At 41.4% G+C, this 24,083-nt stretch overlaps 1 protein-coding gene across 1 annotated transcript in view; it reads right to left on the bottom strand.

The window, feature by feature from the left end:
• The window catches only part of ERC2 (ELKS/RAB6-interacting/CAST family member 2), a 703,663-nt gene that overhangs the window by 44,335 nt on the left and 635,245 nt on the right, over window positions 1-24,083 (bottom strand). The window contains exon 15 of the mRNA XM_046646460.1: window positions 4,560-4,707. Within this exon, the coding sequence (XP_046502416.1) occupies window positions 4,560-4,707 (148 nt within the window). The remainder of the gene's footprint in view (window positions 1-4,559; window positions 4,708-24,083) is intronic.

Below are 24,083 nucleotides of genomic sequence, written 5' to 3'. Positions count from 1 at the left end.
ACCAGGCCTCAATCCTACCCTGCTACTCCTGTTCTCCCTTATACTGGTCTGTATTTTTCTTTTTCTATTTATTTATTATGTTCATGGTTTATTGCCTTTCTCTTCCATGCTCCCCCCGCCAACTCCACTAAAAAGTAATCTCCATGAGGAAGGTGTCTTTATCTATTTTGGTCACTGATGTATTCCAAAAAACCCTAGCATTCTAACACACAGAAGGCACTCAGTGAATAGTTCTTGAGTTGAATTCCAATATGGCACTCGGTCTCACCAAGCTACCCATCCCCTCTTACTCTCATGCCCCTGGGCAGCTTGGGAGCCACAGGCTGAGGGATTGGAACTTGGCTTCTCTGATGACATCTATTAGGTGTGGGGGCTAATCCATGGCTCACAGCATTGCTTTAGGGAGTCAGTATTCAGTGTAGCTAAGCGCAAAGTGTCAGCACTCCAACAGCACAGGGGCCCAACCCTGCACTGCCAGGTATGATGGTAGTTGAGTCATCTGGTCTCTTGGAGCCTTGATTTGATCAACTCAAAAATAAGAATGATGTTCTCCTCATTGGAGCAGGTAAAATATCTGTTGTGGATGAATCTACAGCATCTGGCAGAGAGCCTGGCACATAGTAGGTATGCAATACATTGGTTGGTTGTTAGGAAAAAGTGAGACAATATTTGTAAACTTATGTATACATAAAGCACTTGGCATAGACCCTGCCATGTGGCAATCATGCATTCATTCACACAAAAAAATATTTATTGAGTACCTACTATGTGCTTGGTAAAGTACAATAATTGTGGGGAATAAGCTACTCATGTTCAGTCCTTGGGAATGGCGTGGGCTATGGAGAAACCTTCCACATAAGATGAGATGGGCTCAAAAGGCAGCCTGAAGAGGACAGCATCTTCCATGAGCCAGTCTGCCTCAGTATCTTCAAAGAACATTGAGCAGGTGAACACCTAGACCCGGTGCCTTCCTCTCCCATTGGCCTGGGCACCTGAAAGAGCTCTGCTTTCCTGAGTCAGTCATGCAGGTGATGACAACTGAGGTCTGGAACTCGCCCTCCCAGGGGTGCCCTCTCAGACTGACGTCTACATGGGCTGCATACATAAACCAAGCAAGTTCAATAAGCACTATGCGCCTCTTCAGTGTAGGCTGGGAGCTGGGATCTAGGGTTCCTGACATGTCTGTTCATTGCTCCCCAAGTGCTTGGGCTTTAAGGGAGGGAGGACCAGGAGAGTTAAGGTAGCAAAACCTGTCAGCTCTTTCTCCCACAGTTCAAGAGCGTGTTCTCCATGAGCTATGACTCCCAGGCTTATGAAAAACAGCAACGACGAAATCAAAATCAAATTACCTCTGAGGGTTGGTAGTGATAAAATCAGTTAGCAGTAGTAGCAGTTATAGCAGCTCATACGTATATGACACCCACTGTGTGCCAGGTACATACAAAGCTCTTTGTACACACTATACCTCACAACAACCCTTTGAACTAGATTATTAACCCAATTTACAGATGAGGAAATTGAGGTTCAGGGAGGTTTAGTATCCTGCCCATGATCACACAGCTAACAAGTGCTCAAATGAGATTCACCCTGAACAGTCCAATGCTAGATGGCATCTGCAACATCCATTAATGGTTGTGTGGCAAAGGACCTCTGCAAGCATCATGGTGGGTCCAGCTGTGAAGCATGAGCAAGGCACCTCTGGTTCCTTCTCTACAAGAGCATCAGCCCTTTGGTTTTGCTGGGAGTTGATGAGTTAATGTATGTAAAGCCCTTAGATGCATGCCTGGCACATGGTGAGAGCTCGAAAGTATTAGTAATCATTGATGTGATCAAAAAGCCCAAGTCTAAGAGCTTTAGGCAGAATCCACTCTTTGTAAATGGCTGGAGAACATTCTTAAATGGGCATTTTGGCATCTACTTCAGGTTTGCAAAGAGAAAGGACCTCACAATTTGTGGAATCCCCTCCCGCTTGTCACTATGAATTCCATCCTGAACCTGGTGGGGCATCTGTAGACTCAGGGGACTATCTGAAACCCAAGCTCTATTGCTGATCAGCTGTGTGTCTTGGGCTGGTTATTGCACACTCTGAGTCTCAGTTATGCCCCTTAGAAAAGGGAGAGAATCCTGTCACCCACACCACAGGGCTGCCGTGAGGACTGTGGGACAAAATCCCCAAGGGACACTGGATATACATCCCAGCACAGAGTAAACACTCAATAAAAAGGGGGTGCTTTTATATGCAAACTAATCATTATTCTTAGAATCTTTATCATTTGCAACTGGACACATATATGCATGTGCTCTTTCTTGCTTTGTGGCCGCTAGTGTGTGGGGAAAAGTTTTAAATCTAAATCACTAAGGAGCCCATCCTCCTCCTTCGCTGCCTCTTTTTCCACAACAGGCCTTCAGACTCTGCCTTAGCCCAGGCGGGAGCCTAACTCTGCATGGCTGGGGTTTCCCAAATGTGCCCCATGATACCCAAAACCAAGCCTGTCGCAAATAATGAAGGCTTTGTGCAGTTTCCCAGGAGCAAACTGAAGGGCTACACTCAATCCTTCCTGGAATCCAGGAGTGCATTTTCATGATGCGGAGAAAGAAAAAAAGCAGCCTCAAAAAAAATTCCTTATTGGGAAAAGTAGAGGCAATTTGGGGACAAAGTATCTAAGAGACAAAAAGAAAAATATAATTCACTATGCCTGACAGTAAGGCCTCTGGGGCAGCCTTGGCTTTGCAGCAATGCCAGGCCATTTCAGAAGAGTTGGCCCTGTAGGTGGTCACAGAGTCTGGAACCATTGGCAAATACACAATAAACGAAATTACATTACAAATCAAGATATGATGCCATCACCTATGGTCCCAGACTTTATGGCCACTTAATACTGGAAATCATCAAAAGAGGTGAAGGTCCAGAGAGGCTGTAGCTCTTATGTACCCCCACACCCCGTGGCGGGGGCGAATGTCTCCTTAGCAGCTGACTGACCTGAGAGCTTTGGATCATGTATGCATCGTAGCTGGACCCGTGGTACTTGGCCGTAATATCTGGGCTGTAGCCAGCATCACAAGGGCATGGTATATTCGAGCTTGGGGGCTGTTTCCTAGGTCTATAAACCTGTGGGAGAAAGCTGCAATGGTTAAGTGCAGGAGAGGAGGTTGCAGGGCTCACAGGGAAGGAATTAGGAGGAAGCAAAGAAGGAGGCTCATCTCGACTTTCTGTGGCCAAGTGGGTGGAAAATCCAGTGTAAGAGATGCACAGCCCCAAACGAAGAGGTCAGGTGTAAGCGGCCCCCACCCCTGGGGCCAGCACCAGCGAGGCAAGCCGCTCTGTGGAATGACCCCAATGTCTGGCAGGGACTGGGACCTTCCCTCTACAGGAGAGGGCGCCCAGGCATGGCAGTGGTCTCTCTCAGCAAGGCAGCTCCACATGGAATGGACTCTGGCTCAGGCCAAAGGATGCCTTTTCCTTTCTTAGGAGGGGAGGGAGGGGAGGGAGCTTACGCCTTCAGGCTTCCTTTCCACTCACCTTGCACACTGCGCTCAGACCAGATCACCCTAGTAGGCAGGGATTCAGTCCTGGGGGTGGAAATCGATGTGGACATACTCCGAGTGGTACTATGTGACATTTAAAGAGCTTCAGAGCCACATGTGGCCCTAGCAAATATGTGGCAGCCACCTTGTGAGACCACAGACCATTGAACCATAGTATCTGCTGAATTGGTTTCATAGTGAGGCTATAATCTGAGTGAATATCTTCAACCATTGCTTCCAAAAGCCCCAAGCTATATATGGAGGAGAAACAATAACTGAAGATTTCAGGGATGATTTTGCAATATGCTTCAGGTGCAATTAGTTCCATTTAAGCCACATCCAGAAAACATCTAGAAAGCAAAGAACTTTCTACACAAGTTAGGACTTTATCCCTTCTTCCTTTTCCCTCAGAAGAAATACAGTGAACTAGAGAGGAGGAAAAAACAGGATAATTGGGTAAAGAGGTAAAAAAAAAAAATTTGACTAAATAATGGCCAGGGAAGTCCCCAAGCACAGTTTGGCAGTGCTAGGGGCTGGGAGATGTTCCTCAGCCGAAAGTCCTGGAGGAAATAGTTGAAAAACCAAAGCTGGAAGTATGGGGAGAAAGAAATCTGAAGAACTGGATGAGAGGAGTCATTTATAGGATATAGAAAGTGAGCAAGACAGAAGATAAAAGGTCCAACGGGAAAGAAGGTGCCCAGAATTTAATTCATAGTTTCTAGGATTTAGTCAGAAGTCATACAAAGTCCACTGGAAGGAAGAGAGCTGAGAGCTATCTCTGGGGAGATGATGCTAATACAAAAGAAAGGAAAACAGCAGAGGTTGCAAACCACACAAGCCCAGGCACATGCACATAAACACAGAAAAGCAGTAAAATGGTGTCCCAGCAACAACTCAGGCCATTTCACTCCTACCTGGTTTTAGCTGCTTGAGCCCGCAGGATGGACGTGGGAAAATGAAGAGCGGCTAAACCCAGAGAAAGCACCCAAGGCCCCAAACCCAGCAAAACACACCTTTGGCGCAGGAGGCCCCACCTGCTGCTTTAACTGATGCACTAGGCGATCCTTCTCCCGCTTGAGGGCCATGACTTCTTCCTGCGTCTTTTTCTTTTTGGAGGCAGACAATTCCAGCAAGGCAATGTTTGCATCTTTTTCACTGATGGCAGCAAGCAGTGCTTCCTGTCTGGTAAAATAAAAATTATTGTGATCTATTTTATAGAGTGAAATTAAAAAAAAAAAGGGCATTTCTAGTTAAAGTGAGCCACAGAGTGCTGTCTCAATGGGAAGGAATTATGGGCAATGTTTAAGACAAATACCTCCCTGACTCTCAGAATGAACAAAGTAGTTTGGTTCAGAATCCCTGAGAGCCAAACGCTGTGTCCTCTGAGACAGCAATCTTTTGATGGCTTCATAGACACAGCTGCATATTAAAAATGGACGGAGCTGGGGCCGCCCCGTGGCTGAGTGGTTAAGTTCAAGCTCCGCTTTGGTGGCACAGGGTTTTGTCAGTTTGGATCCTGGGCATGGACATGACATCGCTCATCAGGTCATGCTGAGGCGGCGTCCCACACAGCACAACCAGAGGCACTCACAACTAGAATATACAAAAAAAAGAAGATTGGCAACAGTTGTTAGCTCAGGTGCCAATCTTTAAAATAAAAAAAGAAATGGAGGGAATCAATCTGAACATTCACTTCTAACACACTTTCATCCATCTACCCATTCATCTATCTAGTAATCCATCCATCCATCCATTTGCCAAATAAGGTTCAAGGTACTCCAAGACAATCCAATAAAACTGAGCAGCAATTTAACTACCAAGTATTATTTTTTCATGTAAGATTTTCTTTCGAAGGCAGGTAGAGATATTTACTAGGATCCCCTTTCCATTTTCAATGCAATTAGTGGTGCTCTCCAGTCATTTCACCGAAAACCATTCCTTCCGCAGTCTTCCTTATCTCAGTAATTACACCCCTATCCACTATGTAGCCCAAGCCCCAAACCTAGAAGTCATCCATGATTCCTTTCCTTCCTTCTCCATCCAGAGCCAATCCATCAACAACTTTAGTAGGTTTTACTCCTAAATACATCCCTTATCCAGACTGATCTACTGCTACCAAACTTCTCCCAACCACTAGCATCTTCTCTTGTAGACATTGGTCTCCTTGGTACAGAGACCAAATTAATCATTAAACATATTATAAATCTGGATTTCACCGTTCTGCTGCATGAAAAATTCATTGCATCACCTATTAGACTTGAAATTCAAACCCTTTACTGATGCCTGCAACTCGTTATACCTACTGGCCCTGATCACCTCTTTGAGATCATCTTGTTGCCTGTCTCCTTCCTCAATCATTAGGCTCCAGTACATTTTGTTCCTGAAATCTTTCCTAGTCCTTGAGTATGTTACACTTATTCTCACCTCATAAACTTTTCATTTCCCTCTGCCTGGAGTGCCTTTGCCTCATTCAGCTCCTCATCCTTCAGGTCTCAACTCAAATGCATCCTCCACAGAAAAGCCCTCTTTAGCTGCTCCCCCTGGCAGTGCCTCCCCACTTTCTACCTCATTCCCAAGCCACTGGCATGTCACATTACACTTTTTTCATAGAACTCATCACTACTTAAAAGGTTCTTAGACACTTATTATTTGTTTGTTTGCTAGACTTGACACTCTATGAAACTGGAATCGCATTTGTCTTATGTACCACCAATTCTCCAGTTTCTAGAAGAGCACTGAGTACAGAGTGAGTGTCAAAAATGTTTGTTCAAGGAATAAATAAGTTCACTTTGTACTTTAGAAAAACTTTTGACCAACAACATTTTCATGGAAATAGAACAAAGAATCCTAAAATATATATGGAACAACTAAAGACCCCGAATAGTCAAAGGAATCCTGAGAAAAAAGAACAGAGCTGGAAGTATCACACACTTTGATTTCAAAATATACTACAAAGCTATAGTAATCAAAACCACATGGGACTGGCACAAAAACAGACACACAGATCAATGGAACGGAATCGAGAGCCCAGAAATAAACCTGCACATCTATGGACAGCTAATTATCGACAAAGGAACCAAGAACATACAATGGAGAAGGGAAAGTCTCTTCAATAAATGGTGTTGCAAAAACTGGACAGCCAGATGCAAAAGAATGAAAGTAGACCATTAGCTTACATCATACACAAAAATTAACTCAAAATGGATTAAAGACTTAAATGTAAGACCTGAAATCATAAAACTCCTAGAGGAAAACATAGGCAATAACACTCTTTGACATCAGTCTTAGCAGTATCTTTTTGAATATCGTCTCCTCGCGTAAGAGAAACAAAAGAAAAAATAAACCAAGGGGACTTCATCAAACTAAAAAGCTTCTGCACAGCAAAGGAAACCACCAACAAAATGAAACGATAACCTATTAATTGGGAGAAAATATTTACAAATCACCTATCTGATAAGCAGTTAATATCCAAAATATATAAAGAACTCAACAACAAAAAACAAACAACCTGATCAAAAAATGGGCAGAGGATATGAACAGACATTTTTTCCAAAGAAGATAGACAGATGGCCAACAGGCATTGAAAAGATGTTCAACATCTCTAATTATTAGGGAAATGCAAGTTGAAACTATAATGAGATATCACCTCATGCCTGTCAGAATAGCGATTATTAAAAAGACAAGGGGGGTCAGCCCTGTAGCGTAATGGTTGGGTTCAGCATGCTCTACCTTGGTGGCCTGGGTTTATGAGTTTGGCTCCTGAGTGCTGACCTACACTACTCATCAGCCATGCTGTGGCAGCGACCTGCATATAAAGTGGAGGAAGGCTGGCATGGATGTTAGCTCAGGGCTAATCTTCCTCAAGCAAAAACAGAGGAAGATTGGCAACAGATGTTAGCTCAGGGCTAATCTTCCTCAGCCAAAAAAAAAAAAAAAAAAAGGACAAGAAATAACAAGTGTTGGGGAGGATGTGGAGAAAAGGGAACTCTCATACACTGCTGGTGGGAATGCAAACCAGTGCAGCCACTATGGAAAACAGTATGGAGAGTCCTCAAAAAAATTAAAAATAGAAATATCATATCATCCAACTATTCCATTTCTGAGTATGTATCCAGAGCATGAAAACACTATTTGAAAAGATATATGCACCCCTATGTTCACTGCAGTATCATTCACAATAGCCAAGACTTGGAAGCAACCTAAGTGCTCATCAATGGATGAATGGATAAAGAAGATATGTTATGTATATATATATATATATATATATATACACAATGGAATATTACTCAACCATAAAAAGATGAAATCTTGCCATTTGTGACAACATGGGCAGACCTTGACAGTATTCTGCTAAGCAAAATAAGTCAGAGAAAGACAATTGCTGTATGACTTCACTCATATGTGGAAGATAAATAAACACACCCATAGATAAGGAGAACAGATTGGTGGTTACTAGAGGGGAAGGGGCGGGGGGAAGGGTGAAAGGGGTAGAGGGCACATGTGTATGGTGATGGATGGCAACTAGTGGTGAACACCATGCAGTCCATACAGATGACAAAATACAATAATGTACACCTCAAATTTATATAATGTTACAAACCAATGTGACCTCCATTAAAAAATTAATCAAAAAAATTTTAAAAAACCTTTGAAGACACTACTGTACAACTCGTACTCTCATTTTTTAAAAATTACAATGTTTTGACTCTTGCTTAATCTCTGATCATTGCTTACTCAGAAAATTATTAAAGCTGCCTCCTCTCATTTCACAGTCTAATATTCTGGCAACATCTATTGCAAATTTTAACCTGGAACTTTGGGGGACCATTTTTGACTAGCAAATGGCTCTCCTGGTATCTTTCATTTAGTCCTCTTTCCACTGAGGAAATCTTCTCCCAACTATGTGTGTCACTTCTGCAACATTCTAGATATCTTAGAAGTTCCCACAGCCCCAGGAAAGCCTCCATACTGGATACTTTCTTTGCACATAAGTCCCAGGACTAAAACCTGGTCATGATCCTGTTTTGTCTTTCTTTAATCCCCATCACCAGACCAGGCTCCCTCCAGATGTTTAGACAAGATGGTCATTATTTGGATCTCAGGTTTTCCCACTCTTCACTGCAGGGATTTGTATGGACTTTTCTGGGCCCCACTAATGCCAGGCAGTAGGAGCTTCTGTCTAAGGCTCAGTCAGACATGTGAGCAGCAGACATGTCAGGAAATATCTCCACTTGCCAGAAGAAAACCAGTGCAGCCCAGACTACCAACGGCAGCGTTAATATCAAGCTTCACAGAGCCTGTCTCCTTCTGGATAACATCTTGAGACAATAGACATCCTTGCTGTTCAGAGCTAGTGGATTTTTATACATAAGGCCAAGCTGAAGAGACTGCATGGACTTCAAATCAGGGAAAGCCCATGTGCTATGTACTCCAACTTAGCTACCACATACCCATGGTAAATCCAATATTTCACCCCACTCCTCCCAAAATTGAAATATTCAAGTGAAGCTTTTTTAATGGAAATGATGTAAAGATCATTATTAGTAAAACTGGGGATTGATAGTAAATTATGCTCAACCCTATAATTCACTCTTTAGAGCTATATGCAGCCATTTAAAATGCTCATGAAAAGAACCCAATGATATGTGATAACAATTATGTTTGTTGAGAGAGAACTCTCCATGAGTCTTGCATTTCTGCACATTTTACAAGCAAAGGCACTATATTCTTTTCTCATAATCTTTCAAGAATGTTTGTATAGAGAATAGCCTTGGAAGACAAAGGCAATATCTCCCTTAGGATCAAAGGGTAGACATGCTTACTGCCCCGTATAATAGTGCCTTTCTCCAGAACAAAGGGCAGGTGTATTACTGCCCATTATAAAAGATTTGGGTTCCCTAAACTCAGGGCTGCTCTCTTTTAATGCAACCCACTGCACGTGCAGCTATTCACCTGGCCTATCTTCCTTGCCTCCATGGGACTCGGGGAAAGGGGACTTGACATAAATATGTGGATGCTGTTCTCTGCACTTTGAGCAATAAAGTCCTTTGTCTCTGATCCAAAAGTCTCTGGTCATCTGCCTCCATTCATGAAACTGAGGCAGTTACCGTGTTAGCATAACAGGCAGTAGACTGTTAGCATGCCAATAAGGAACATCTCAGACCCTTTACAGTTCTTGACATGCAAATGTATATACAATAAGATTCTCAAGACATAAAACTATATTCATAGAAAAAAATGGGAAGGAAATATACCAAAATGCTAATAGTCATTATCTCATGGTGGTGGAATGGATACACTAGTTTCTATTTTTTTTCTGTCTATACCTTTTTGCCTTATCCCTCCCTCCCACAAAATATCTTAACAGCAAACATTAAAAAATTATAAATGAAGCTTTTCAGTCACCAAATAAACTGCAGGTATCTGCTTCAAATACCTGGCATATGTGAAATGTGCTCATTTTCCCATCAAGGTGTTTATGTCTCTGTCCCTCTCCCTCTTTACGCACAGGTAAGTGCACACATGCAGAGTTTCACATACGCTCACATCTGGTATAATCTAGATCATCTCCTACCTGGACAATTGCAACAATCTCTTAACCAGGCTCTCTAGGTCCACTTTTATGTCGCTATGTCCTATGGCCTTTTTTAACTCATTTTCCTCCTCTAGGTCAAAATTCAGAATTACACAGCTTTAATAACTGCTAAAAGTCATCATCAATGTAAAGAATGTCCCTTCTAAACTCCTTTTCCTCTATCATTTTATATATAAAATTTATATTTTATATAATTTAGGCTTTTCAGAATTTAACATGTATTTCTCCTCTTATAACACCATCAAACATCCTAATAAATAAATCTCTCACTCTCAGTTTTGTCAACCAGAGGAAAACATATATCAACTCAATTCTCTATAGATGTTATCACTAAATACAGCCCCAAATGTAGTTATTCTTAACTATTAAACTTCAAAATACATTTAAAATCGTTTATATAAAGATATACATTTAAAACCATTCATCAACATTAACATCACTTCAAAACCTATTTTGTTCTTTGTAACTTTTTCTTTATTATATTTTAAAATTTTTGTTAGCTTTTGGCTAACAAATCTGTTTTATAAGTGCTGGTATTACACAATGACAGAACTTTGAATAAAATTAGTGTAACAAGGATTATATATATTTTGAAACCCTCATCTAAATATTGGCCATAAATTAATGACAATTTCTCCTAAAATATCTTGATTGAAATCAACATTCAATAATTCCAGTCTATTTAAACTAAAGTGTAACTGGCAGAAAATAACAAAAATATATAAAACTAGAAAAATAGGAACATTTCACACTTTAGGATATTTAGAAAGATGTTCTGAATATGTTAAGGCTATATCTGGCCATTACCTATTTGTACAAGGATGCCAGGCAAAGCAAAGCAAACTCTAATTCTAGGCTGACAGAGCCATTATATATATATATATTTAAAGCAATAAGCTTTATAAAATGAATTTAAAATAACTTTTCATTAAACTGATATGTTTTAACTACTAATTTAATCACTGTGAGCTAATTCTGCATGGTTATGGGTTTTCATTATTCCTACTTTAAAAGTCAGAAGGTTTTTTGAGGGTGAGGGATACCGAGCACAAGTTTTCTTAAAGATTAACTTCCTCTGCCAGCCCTACACCAGATTCCACACTTTTACACTTCCCATAAGCCAGTTTGCTGATACAGTCACTTAATGCACCCAATGACAAATACTTTACTAAAAATACAGAGGCCTGTTTTGAGAAAATGGCAAACATTGCAATAAATTAGGAAGCTTAGATTAAACGTTTGCGTTTTTTTTTCCAACAGGGAATTTTGATTCAGCCTTTCAAAAACCAGGAAAACAAACATTTGCAGTTCCGAGGCTGCTTTTACGTCTTCATCTTTTCAAAAAGACTCAAACGTAAAGAGTACACTAGTGACAAGACATTGGATATAAATTGGAAAGGCAAAGAAAAATCCTCATTATTTCCCCCTCAGGTGAAGCACCTTCTAGATTCGAGGCCAGATTTACATTGCTTCAAAAATTGTTACTGTCCCGTCAGTGCCTGAAATCACCTTCAGCGCTGCATCTGTCCTTTATGCTTCTTCACAGACAACACGCAAAGAACACATATCTTCATCTTCAGACAGTCAGCGGGGTTAAGCGTATGCCAAAGGCTTGCAAATTATCTTTAGAACACTGCAATGCTCCAGTATACAATTACTAAGGTGATCTGTCTATGCCCCAAAATGTAGCTTAAAATATGAAAAGGAAGCCCAAATATGCTAGAAAGGAAGATAAGATAATGCAAAGAGAAATAAATCTATGAGCCTGCTGAATGCCAAGCTAAGAAAGTGGACCATAGACAGCATTTTATCAAAGTGCAGCCTAAACAAACGTCAAGGGGAATAATTTCTTTAACAAATATGGGTAACAATGGAGTAAAAAAGGGGGGAATGCTGTGCCCTCGCACGCATTTAGTCAGGGTTAACAATGGATAAAAATATGCGCGAGAACACATTTAATAACCCTAAACTGTCATTCAGTTTGTAGGAGGTAGTCAAGATACAGCTAATAAAACACCAAAAAAATGGTTTTAGCCCCCCTGAAAAAAAAATCCTTGATGGAATAAAACAAAAGAGGAGTGAAGGGCGTCTCCTGCCAAGATAAATGCCTTCTTTTGAGTGTTGCCTGTGGCTAACCTTCACAAAGAGAGCTCAGAATCCTCTGATGATAATACATCACTACGTCACTTATCACAGTCGATTTAAAAGGGAGCTTTATAAACATTTCTATTTCACTCCCTGTTCTGTCGTTCTAGTAATGATGACTTGAGCTCTGAGAAAGGGTCTAAAATTAATTTTAGGAGTTGTAAATGAGGCAGGGCAATTAGGAACTGTTATAAATTGGATGGGGGGGAGAAGCATTAACACATTTTTTTCTTGCGGACTCTGTTTTGGTTAGCTGACCCATCTTTAGGAACACATTCAATTACAAAAGCAGATACTTAAAAAAATGCATTCCATTAAGAAATGTTTGGATAATGACATACACGGGAGAGCCTACATTATGTATGGTGCTCAGCCCGCAGTCATGTTCTAATCATACTGTGGGAAAAAAAAAAAATTCTGCTCAATCAACTTTTTCCAGTTAATTACTGTTTTCTTTCCCTCATGACCCTGAATCTTCAACCGTAAGTTCAGTAGGAGGTGACTTAAGACAGACGGTGACGAAAGATCCTGTTCAAAACAGCCTCTCTCTCACCCCTGGGGTAAGGGTGGGTGGAAGTTTGCTGTGACCAACCCTGGAGATAGATGCTTATTTGCCTAAATTATAAAAGCTGTATTTTCAAGTGGCATCTTGAAAGAGAAAATCCTTTGATATCAAATAATATCAACACTACTCACCAGTAAAATGATGTATTGCGTATGCAGAAAGGCCCACGCAGAAAGCAAAGCTGCTCGCATGAGGTGGGGCCCACAGGGTAAGATATATTTGAATAACCACGAGTTTCAGCAAGGACAAAGAACAGACCAAATTTGTAAAGGCCAGGCTGTGGCAGCCCAGATTCCTTAATGCAGCTCGCTCTCTCTCGCCCACCGAAAACTGACCTCAAGAAATAGTTTACTCCAATTACGAAAAATTTTGTCTTTGAAACCTAATAGCACACGACTGGAATTTCCTAACACAGGGGCCATGGAGTCTTGGGGAAGTTCTTTGCTCTGTGCACCAGCTTCTACCCGACTCCTTGCTCAGGGCGTGACCCAGGGAAGCAGCTGGCCCATGCTCCAAGAGCAACTGGACCAGGAAGCTCTAAAGTGGCAACACTGTGTGCTTCAGGACATTAGGATGGTAAATGCTGGCACCTCCTGGCATCTTGCTACCATAGGAGTATTGGTGAGTCTGAGGCCAACTGATTTTCCCATACGGAAAAGGCCCAAGGCCAGAGGAGGACAAGTGCCATGAAGAGCTGCTGCCCCTATCCTAAATCATTCTCTCCATTCCCATCCCTTTCCAAAACTGACGATGAAGGATCGGAGTAACCACTGTCCAGGTCCTGGTAGAGGATGTGTATGAGGTATTACCGATTACTATGTGCCTGATCCATACACACATACAAAACAATGGAGAGATGAAAAAAAAAATTACTTCTTTTGATTACCTGAGCCTACTGTGATTTTTTTTTTAAAACTTACACAAATAAAATATCACTCAAGTCCTTAAGATTTGATTAAGGTGCTGATTTAGCACCTAAGCTTTGGAATGGAATATTCCTGGGTTTGAATCTCAGCAATAGCTTTTGTTTCTGTGACCCTGGGCAAGTTACTTTACATCTCTGAAATGTAGATTTCCTCATAACTGAACTAAGAAGGATAACAGTCACTCTCTCTCGGATCGTTGTGAAAGTTAAATGTGGTAATGCATGTAAAGATTCTGTTCAGTGTCTGCCACGACCACACAAATGTTACAATACTCCTTATCACATAACACGGACACCACCAAAGGTAAAGGTCCAAAAGTTTTGCATTATTTTCTACCGGGCTCCACTTTGTAGTAAACGTATCTAAACATGCCAATAAATCTCTTAAATTCAACATATACTCTCTGAAATTGGTTTCTGTTAAGCTGCAACTTTGACTTTCACGAGCTGATGTCTGTTTTGCAAACAAACCTAAAGCAGAAAACAGCTCGAGTCGGGAGAAGAATCTGTTCATCATGGAAGAGCTGCATCCCAGCCAGCCAGGTCCAACTTGGTCAATAACTGTTTAGTATTATTCGACCAACACTGACAGAAAAGAAAAGGACACACAGAAGTGGACAAGACTTCTGCGTGACTTCACCCAGTATGAGAAATGGAAACGTATTCTAAAAAGTGACCTTTTAAAAGTCAAGGTCAAGTGCAAAATCTCACCAAAGTCAAACAACTTCAAGACGAAAATTCTTCCATTAAAAAGAAACTTTTAGAAGAAGTGGTACATTTGGAAGGCAGGAAGGGCAAGTGAAATGAAGGGACTCCAGGACCCACTAGCACCTCAGGCTTTAGTATACAATGTTTGATTATGCTCATTCATTCCTGTTTTTCCCATTCAGTGATGAGAAGGCTTCTCTGTTAACCATTTAATTCTGCCAAGGTAGCTTTCTATGTAAAATACACCCAACCAGACTCCCTGGAAGGGTTATTGATGATTGATAATAAGAAAACTAAATACATCTGGACTTCACTGTGGGCCGGAGCTTTGCCCAGCATCCACCTAAACTAAACCTATTGTCCATGGATGATCAGTTACTGTCAAGAGACTTGCCTCATCACATTAACTTTTCCGTTGGAAACGTACAACTGCCAGAAAATAGGTCACTGCCTTCAAGGCTTAGCCTTCAAGGCATCTGATCAATTACTCTGTTCTTATAGGTGAGATGTATGCGTGTGTGCATGTGTGCATGTATGTAAGTTTCCCCAAAGATGGCATATTTTAATTTTCCTCCTATTGTATATTTAAGGCTACTAAGATTTGTTAGTAAGTCTTTGCACAGAGAGGCAAATTGCTCTCCTGTATTTTGAACTAAATATTTCCCTTCTTAATTTGAAATTTTTGTGTTAAATCAAACCTCCCTTTGTTTATGTTTACATGGAATAGAATAGTCCCATAGGCTAAATTATAATGAAAAACAAAACAGATTGTCATGTCACTGCTGTAAGAGCAGAAGGGGGCACATTCCAGAATTTTGTTAATGCAACATTTAAAGAAAATCAAATTAAGATTCTGTGGAGTAAACCTTTGTAGAGAGAAATATAAAAAAATTGATTTTGTTGAAAGTCGCTTCTTTGAGAGAGTTCCTATTCAGGGGAAAGGAAAAGGCAGTTGTGCTTCTGCACAGGGGGAAGGAAACACAGAGTGGGAGCTTGAGTGTGCTGTGGGTGACCGTAGTGGCCGGGCACAAAGCTGGTTTCTCGTAGGGGCAGGGAGGCATGACACCCAATAGGGAGGAGAGCTAAACAGATTCCCATCAATCTGAAGCTATTCTCCTGTGCTGTGCCGGCCACAGCACTGAACAACAATCCAGGATAGACTATAAGAGTCTTCCTTTGGGAAGCTGATGACTTTCCAAGCATCCTCAAAGATGCAATTTCCCACGTAAATCTCTTTGAGAAGTCTGGATTTTAGGTCTGCCATCTCGTGGCCATTGCGATAAATACTGCCCTCTTCCAATTTTTTCAAAAATAATTATACCTCTATAATCTATATTCTAAAAAGGTACCTCAAAGGGTGCTTATTAATAAAAAGAACTTTAGCCATAGGAGAGCTCCACAATGCAGCGGGAGCCAGGGTATTTCACATTCTAATCCCCTTTCTGCTCACATTTTTCATTCCTTGATGAAAGCCTAGATTCAAACTATCCTTTATCAAATAATCATTTAGTATAGAATTGGGCCTGCTGAGAAGCTGGTCAAGAGGTGATAGACATGTTTTAGGTGCCTATTTTTTCTTTTTTCTTTTTTTTTGTGTGTGAGGAAGATTGGCCCTGAGCTAACATCTGTTGCCAATCTTCTTCTTTTTGCTTGAGGAAGATGGTCCCTGAACTAACATCTGTGCCAATCTTCCTCTACTTTGTATACGGGATGCTGCCACAGCACGGCTTGATGAGCAGTGTAGGTCTGTGCCCGGGATCCAAACTTGTGAACCCTGGGCCACCAAAGCGGAGTATGCAAACTTAACCATTACATAACCCGGGCCGGCCCCAGGTGCCTATTTTTTTTTTAAGCAGATAACTTAATGGACACATAGTTGCTTCCCAATGAATGAAAGTCCCGGCATTTCTCTTCTTGTCATAGATTTGGTAAGAGAACACGCAAAATAAAATAGATTGTAAATCCATAGGGGCTTCATACCTAAAAACTAGGAGGATATGTTTTTCTGGAAATAACTTAAGGCCAAATGACACATATTAGAAATCCACACTTCAATACAGTGAGGGAAAGAAGTGAAGCCAAATTCATCACAGCTCCATGCGGGGAAGACATTGCTAAAATGCTGCCACGAAAACACGCTGAGCCTGTCTAATGCACACTCAGTAACCACTTGTTGAATGTGTCAATGGGAGAGAAAGCAAATGCTCGTGGCCATGTTCTTGGCAAGTTTTCACCAATGTATCATAACCTATACACTAAAAAGAGATGCAAGAACACATTCAATCATCATAAATTAATTTCAGAGCCCAAATTCTAGAAGTACATAACTATGCATATACATGCATACCCCTAAAGTACTGCTTTGCTAAGCAGTTGATTTAAAAGACACACAGAGCAAAGAGCTGCAAAAATCAGCTAGTGAATCCAGAAATAATGAGACGTTATATCTTTTAGTTACCTGAAATTTCTGGATTCAGGAATACAATACATAGGACACTACCAGCGTGCTCCTTCTCAGAGGGTGAGGGAACACGAAACCAGACAGCGGATGCGGAATGAAAGAGTCTGGTAAACTACCTGAAAGCACTCCACATCTGGAAAGAATCGTGGGGGAACCAGCCCAAGACACAATGGTACAGAAAGCAGTCTCAGATTTACAGTATGGGTGGCCTTGTGGCTCATGGAAGTGAAATTTCCACTCCGGGAGGAGCGATCCCTAGAAGCAGGAACATTTCTGATGTGAAATTATGAAGTCCAGCCCGAAGCAACTGAAATGAACGTGTTCCTCTCGGGTAGCTGTTTACTGGCCACACGAGGAAGAATAAACCAACCAGATGATCAGAGTCCGGCTCTTTAATTCCTTCAATGCACACCAGGTACCGGGGAGGAAAGGACAAACAAGACAGGCACAGCCCCTGCTTCCGCGGACTTCACCACACCGCAGACCCCAGAGACTCTCCATACACAGTCACGAGACGAGCTGACCCTGCAATGAGGCCACAAAACACAAAGAAATACCCCCTTCTTTCCATCAGGAACAATTACCAGATCATCGGCAATGTCATGCAAGGAAGATATTCATGAAGCCTGTTTATGGCTCCAAAGGCTGGGCATAGGAATCCACATGGCATTTCCACCCACAGGCACCAAATACTGGGACAATCGATTTGAAAGCTCCCTCCCATCCCATCCTCTTCATTCTGAATGTCTAGTGCAATCCAGAAGCTCAAAAATAAACAAATAAACAGAAATCCAAAACCTCATATTCAAGGCTATTAGACTAGAAGATATGAAGTGTACCTTTTTTGTGAGTCAGAAACAGTTGAACATCAACAATTTCATAAAGTTAACCTAATAGTTTCCTTCCGTAATAAAAGGCAGCTTCATCGCTTTCTTTGTTTGCTTATTTATAATACATGCCTATAGATAATTTTAGTTCTTTATCACTTTCTACCCTCAAAGACTTAAAAAGTTGAGGCAACTCCCTCTCCACAATATCCAACTATTAATCCTACTTGTACCCAAGAGTAACTACTAGAGGCAGTTAACTCAGTCTATAGGAGAGAGCCTGCCACACAAATTAGAGGGAGAGGAGGGGACTAGAAGCCCAGAAAGGCGACAGAGCTCAGTCCCTACTGGGGGCCCCCAGACCTGGAAAACCACTTAGCGAGAAACTTCCTGGTGACCAGACCCCAACCTGACACTGATTACCACTCCCCGAGATACTGACCTGTTGACTGATTGCTTTGAGATCAGATCATCTATCTCCCAGGACAGCCTTGAGGCCGCCCAGACCCCCTGAGCAGCAAGAGAGCACCTTCCTTTAGATTTGAACTTCAAGTCACAGGACATAAGGCAGGAGTCAAAGAAGAATGGGGTGCAGAATTCTTAAGGGGGTTTTCCAAAGTCCCATTGATGAGAGGCCCCGAAAAAAGCATGCTTGAGGATGGCGACACGCTCATGGGTGGCGGCATAAAAGAATAACCTAATGTCAATCAGTGTCTTAATCTCCACCCACATCTGAAGAGAATTTACTATGGACAAAATACTGTGCTAGGTTCTGTGAGAGATGAATAAGGGACAAGGCTCGCAAATTCTTCTGGTAAAGAAAGCAAACGCGTATGAAAAATCAAATCCTAAAACAAAAGATAAATAATAGCTGATGAATGACTCCACTGTTAGGATGGAGGATAAACCATTATTAATAGTTATCACTTTGTTTGCTATACCCACATGCCAGGTGTAAGTAAAATACATTGTTTCACTTAGTCCTCTCAAACTATCTTCCACAGAGAAAGTTACTAATTAGTATTTCTATTGTGAAGTTGAGTAAACTGAGTCTGTGAGATTTAAGTAGAATGCTCAAAGTGACGTTGCTTTTAAATGGGGGAACTGGAATTTGAATCCAAGTCTGTGTAACTTGGTTGTTTTGCTGAAATGCTTGGTTCTAAGAAGGAAAGAACATTTCTTTGGTCTGGGATTATGGGGTTAGGCTTCTCAGAGGGCAGGGGTGACGGTTGGGTACAAAGGAGGATTTGACTGGAGGGTTCTGGAAAGAAAAGAGGGGTTTCCAGATGGGGACAAGCAACTGAGGAAAAGCTAAGAGGATTCAGTCACTTAAAATAATTTCTTGGGGCCAGCCCGGTGGCATAGTGGTTAAGTTCATGCACTCTGCTTTGGCAGCCCCGGGGTTCACAGGTTTGGATCTCAGGTGCGGACCTACACACCACTCTTCCAGCCATGCTGTGGTAGCATCCCACATACAAAATAGAGGAAGATTGGCACAGATGTTAGCTCAGGGCAAATCTTCCTCACCAAAAAAAAAAAACACCAAAAAACTCTCTCTCTTGCTTTTTTAAGCCTATTTCCAGCTGTATAATTTCCAGGGATGTTAGAGTATCTCTAAGGAAAAAGTGTGGCCAAATTAAGTAATTCCTAAGTGCCAACCCAAAGACTGGTACTGGCTTGTGCTCAAGTTTTCAAACATGCGTGCACACATGCACACATGCATATACAAGCACATACACACTCATTCACACATGCATGCACACAAGAGGAGATAAATAAATACTGTGGGAGTAAGATCACCAACACCCTTTCCAGGTAACAGCAGCCTTTTATTTTGAAATTAAGGAATGTCCTTCATACTTTTTGTTGTTAAAATGCCCTTTTATCATATGATAGTGACAGGAGTTAACATTTGAATAGCCTTATTTAATTTAATAGCTTAATTAGGTTATCAAGTTTTATGTTGTTTTCAAAAATATTTTTCATGTTATTGGTCCATGACATCCAAAGTAAAAAAAAGCATGCATTCGATTACCAAGTTTATTATAGTTAGGGTGTGTCTGAAGAACATCTGGGGCATTCCCTTTGGTCCCCTTGACTCTGCATAGATGGGGGTTTCTTTTTCCTTTTGAAAAGTGCTTGACATTTCACTAAATATTACCAAGACTTCCAAGCAGCCTGCCTTATAAAGGTCATTGTTGTTAGTGCCGTCAGGTCAATTCCGACTCCTAGTAACCTTGTGTACAACAGAGCTAAACCCTGGCCGGTCTTCTTGCACCATCCGCTCACCTTCTGGTGCTGTATCAGACAATGCTCTGCTGCTAATCATAGGTTTTTCATGGCCAAGTTTTTTGGAAGTGGGTGGCCAGGTCCTTCTTCCCAGTCTGCCTTAGTCTGGAAGCTCTGCTGAAACCTGCCCATCATGGGTGACCCCGGTGATACTTGAAATACTGGTGGCATAGCTTTTAACATCACAACAAGAAGCAGCCACCACAGTATGACAACCAACAGACAGGTGGTGTGGTTCCCTGACTGGGGAACGAACCTGGACCAAGGTGGTGAGAGCACCGAATCTTAACCACTAGACCACGAGGGCTGGCTTACAAATGTCATATTGCACCCCAATTGTTCTTATTAAGTGACCATTCCTTTGACAACAGGGAAGTCTGTTTCAGCTATCACATCCTTACAATATAGGTGGAGAATAATCTTTTATTTCATAAATAGGCCCTGTCAGGCATGAAATCTGGGTCCTTCTGGGGGCCCTCAGTGTCCAGAGAAGGAAAGAAAAGCTGAGCTGGTCAACATCAATCTTTAAGAAAAGCATATTTAAAGGTGCCCAGAGAGTCCAATGTGAAATGTAACATTTTCTGCCTCTCCTTCCATTGTCCTTTTTACTGGATTTTTAATGCAATATGTATATGTATGGAACCTATGAATATGGGAATAATTAGTGTCTGGGAAAACTTAGGATCATGGTAGTTATTCCTTCAACTATTTGCTAAAGTGAATACAGATGAAGCTTGTTCCACAGGGATCCTAAGATTTGAACTAGGACCTAAGGATGGAAGTCACAGGTAGGTAAGGCTGATGTCAATTCCAGAAGAGGAGGAACTCTGGCTAAGTCACAGCTGTCCAACAATAGCATGGGCCGTCTCATTCCCATCTCTGAAGGTACTGGTGCAGAAACAGAGGACCATGGCAAGCAATTCCCAGAGAAAGAATTCTAACAAAAGATGAATAATGTGACTAAACACATGTTTTGGTTAGCTTTCCCTGGATAGCAAGCAACAGAAACTGATTCTGGTTAACTTAACAAAGACAAGAAATATCAGAGGGATACTTGGATAGATCAAGGGGAAAAAAAGAGCTAACAAGCAAGCTTTAGGAAGGTCAGTGAGAAAGCCACTTCAGGACTCTCATAGCAGGAAATCCCAAATCTTTCTTGGGAAGACATACCATTTACATAATAACTCTGTTACAATCTTCAAGCTTAATGGAAAAAGGATTGCAGATGGACCATCTTGGAAAGAAAATAGATTAGCCCAATCCAGGCCAATTGGCTGTAGCCTGGGGTCCCTATCACTGGGAACTAACTCATCCTAAATAACACGGTCACATCAGAAGAAAAGGAGATAACTATGATTTGAGGGCCATCCTAATTGGCAATTAATCTAATGATCTTACAGCCTGAAGGGTCTATTTCAATGGTGCGCTGGAACCAGCTGCCACTGGCTAGTGAGAGTCAATTATGTGCATCTCTTTCCAACTCCATGGTCAGCCTGTACCTTGGCCATGCATAAGTATTTACACCATGGAAATTGGCAAACACTACCAATCAGGGATTTTTTTTTTTTCTCAACTACCTGGTTTACCAGCATACCATTGACCTATTTCAAGATTATTGAACAGTCTGGCCAAGTCTCCTATACATCCCCAAGGACATGTCATAGATCCCACAATAGGGAATCTTTAGCTGACACTCACCAGCACTTTTTCTGTCCTGAACACTATACCATTCTATAGCACTACAACACTATACTATATACTATGCTGTTCTAACTCCTTTATATGTATTAACTCATTTAATCTGTACAACAATCTAATGAGGTAGGTGCTATTATTTCCCCATTTCACAGATAGGGAAATAGAGACAGAGACAGGTGAATTAGCTTGCCGAGCTTACACGGCTAATAAGTGGCAAAGTAGAGATTTGAACCCAGGCAATCTATAATTGATAAGTCCTCAAAACAAAATAGACAATGTATAAGTATTGTTCTGAGCTGTGATATCCTTGACGTGGAAAAAACAGACAACCCAGTCACTTTGAACCCAGTGAGGACGTGGCTGAACTCCAATAAAAGGATAACTCTTCAGTCCCAGTGCTGCTGTCAGTGAGAGCAGCCCAAAACATCTCACAACTAGTGCTTGGATGTGCAGTCCTTTCATTACTTGGGATGCCCATGGACTGAAGCCAAATTCAAAAGCTCCTGCAAATCCACAGAGAGAAGAGCGATTCACAGCGTACAGTGCCAGAATGCCCCAAGGGACTGACAGCAGCATTTCAGGGCTCAGTGGGTAGTGCATATCACGTAGGTGTTCCTGAATGGGCCATGATGTCTCAACACTAATGAGGAAGGGAAGAGAAGTCTGAACCTTCAACTCCCCCCACCCCCCGCCACTAGAATTACTCTTGAGAGGTAGGCATGGAAAACAGAAAGTAGGGGTCTAACAGAAAGACAGTCACCTGATTTCAATGTGTGCCTTGGACAAGTCACTTGACATTATGCATCTTAGCTGTGGGGCCTGTAAAATGAAAATGATGTTACCTACCCCCAAGGTCACGGAGAGGTTCAAATGAGATGACCCACAGGCAAGCATCTGGTAAACTGCAAAATCTCACAGAAACGGTGAGCATTACTGTCGGCAGTATCCCTGCTCACACAGCTGTGGCCTCTAAAGCCCAAACAGCGATGATGCAGTTTGATTCTTCCCAAACAATATGTGGTATGGACCCACTATGCATGAGGCGCTGCTTCTATTAGTTAAGCCAAACTCGTCCAGCCAGGATAAAATGCTCAGTCCCACATGGCGGATGGAAGTTTCACGAGGCCATGAAGGGGAAATGACTATCTGAAGGAATCATTTTCCAATGATTCCTTGAGAGAAGTGACCATAATTCAGTGGCAGGAAAGACAATGGCGATTTCTAAACAGACTTAAAAATTTATTCAATTTTTGGGGCCAGCCCCATGGCCTAGTGGTTAAGTTCGCGCGCTCTGCTTTGGCAGCCCAGGGTTTCGCTGGTTCGGATTCTGGGCGCGGACATGTCACCACTCATCAGGCCACGCTGAGGCGGCATCCCACATGCTACAACTAGAATGACCCACAACTAAAAAGATATACAACTATATACTGGGGGGATTTGGGGAGAAAAAAGTAGGAAAAAAAAAAAAGATTGGCAACAGTTGTTAGCTCAGGTGCCAATCTTTAAAAAAAAATCAATTTTTTAAATCCACTGAAGATTCAAGGAATACTTGTTGAACAAATGAATGGGATTCCACAGATCTGGATTCAAAGCCTAGTCCTAAAGGACTATCATCTGTGTGATTCTGGGGAAGTCAATTAACTGTGAATCTCAGTTTCCTCATCCGTAAAACGAGAATAATAAGCCTTACTCTCACAGGTATTATATGAGATAAAATATGTAAACCATTTAACACATTTAGTCAGGTATAAGCAGTTATTACTATTATAAATGCAAGCTGTAGTTACTATTATTAGTTTAGTTCATTAATTTACTATTATTATCAGCTACAAAATAAACATGTTCAAATCACCAATTGCCAAGGGAGTAATATGAGTATTCCCAGCTGCTAGAGACCAGAAGAGAGAAAGCCATTTTTTTAAAAAAAGGAACGTTGAGTAACGATAGTCTCAGTTTTCTGTACGTGTAGCTAGAGATTTAATGTGTTCCCAGTGTTTTCCATGGTATCACAATTCTACTTCCACACGCTTAAGCAAATGTAAATTGGAGAGCGGAAATGAATTTTTATGCTACGTGCAAAAAGAAGAACCGCATTATAAAATTGACACCCTATCCAAGACTACTTTCCCACTCTAAACGTGGTTTCCTTTTTTCAATCATTTAGCAGGACTCTTTTGAATATCCAAATCCAATATATCAATAGATCTTCAGAGCAAAAAAACTTTCTGCAAAGGACTAAAAAAGTAGCAAAGTGTCATTAAGAATAGGAATTTAATTCAATTGAAGGAAAAACAAAACTGTGTGGCTATGAGAGTTGCTCATTCCTACTAAAGAATTTAAAAAGC

This window comes from Equus quagga, chromosome 1 (assembly GCF_021613505.1).
Source record: "Equus quagga isolate Etosha38 chromosome 1, UCLA_HA_Equagga_1.0, whole genome shotgun sequence".
NCBI lineage: Eukaryota > Metazoa > Chordata > Mammalia > Perissodactyla > Equidae > Equus > Equus quagga.
This window is presented reverse-complemented; position numbering and strand designations above follow the sequence as displayed.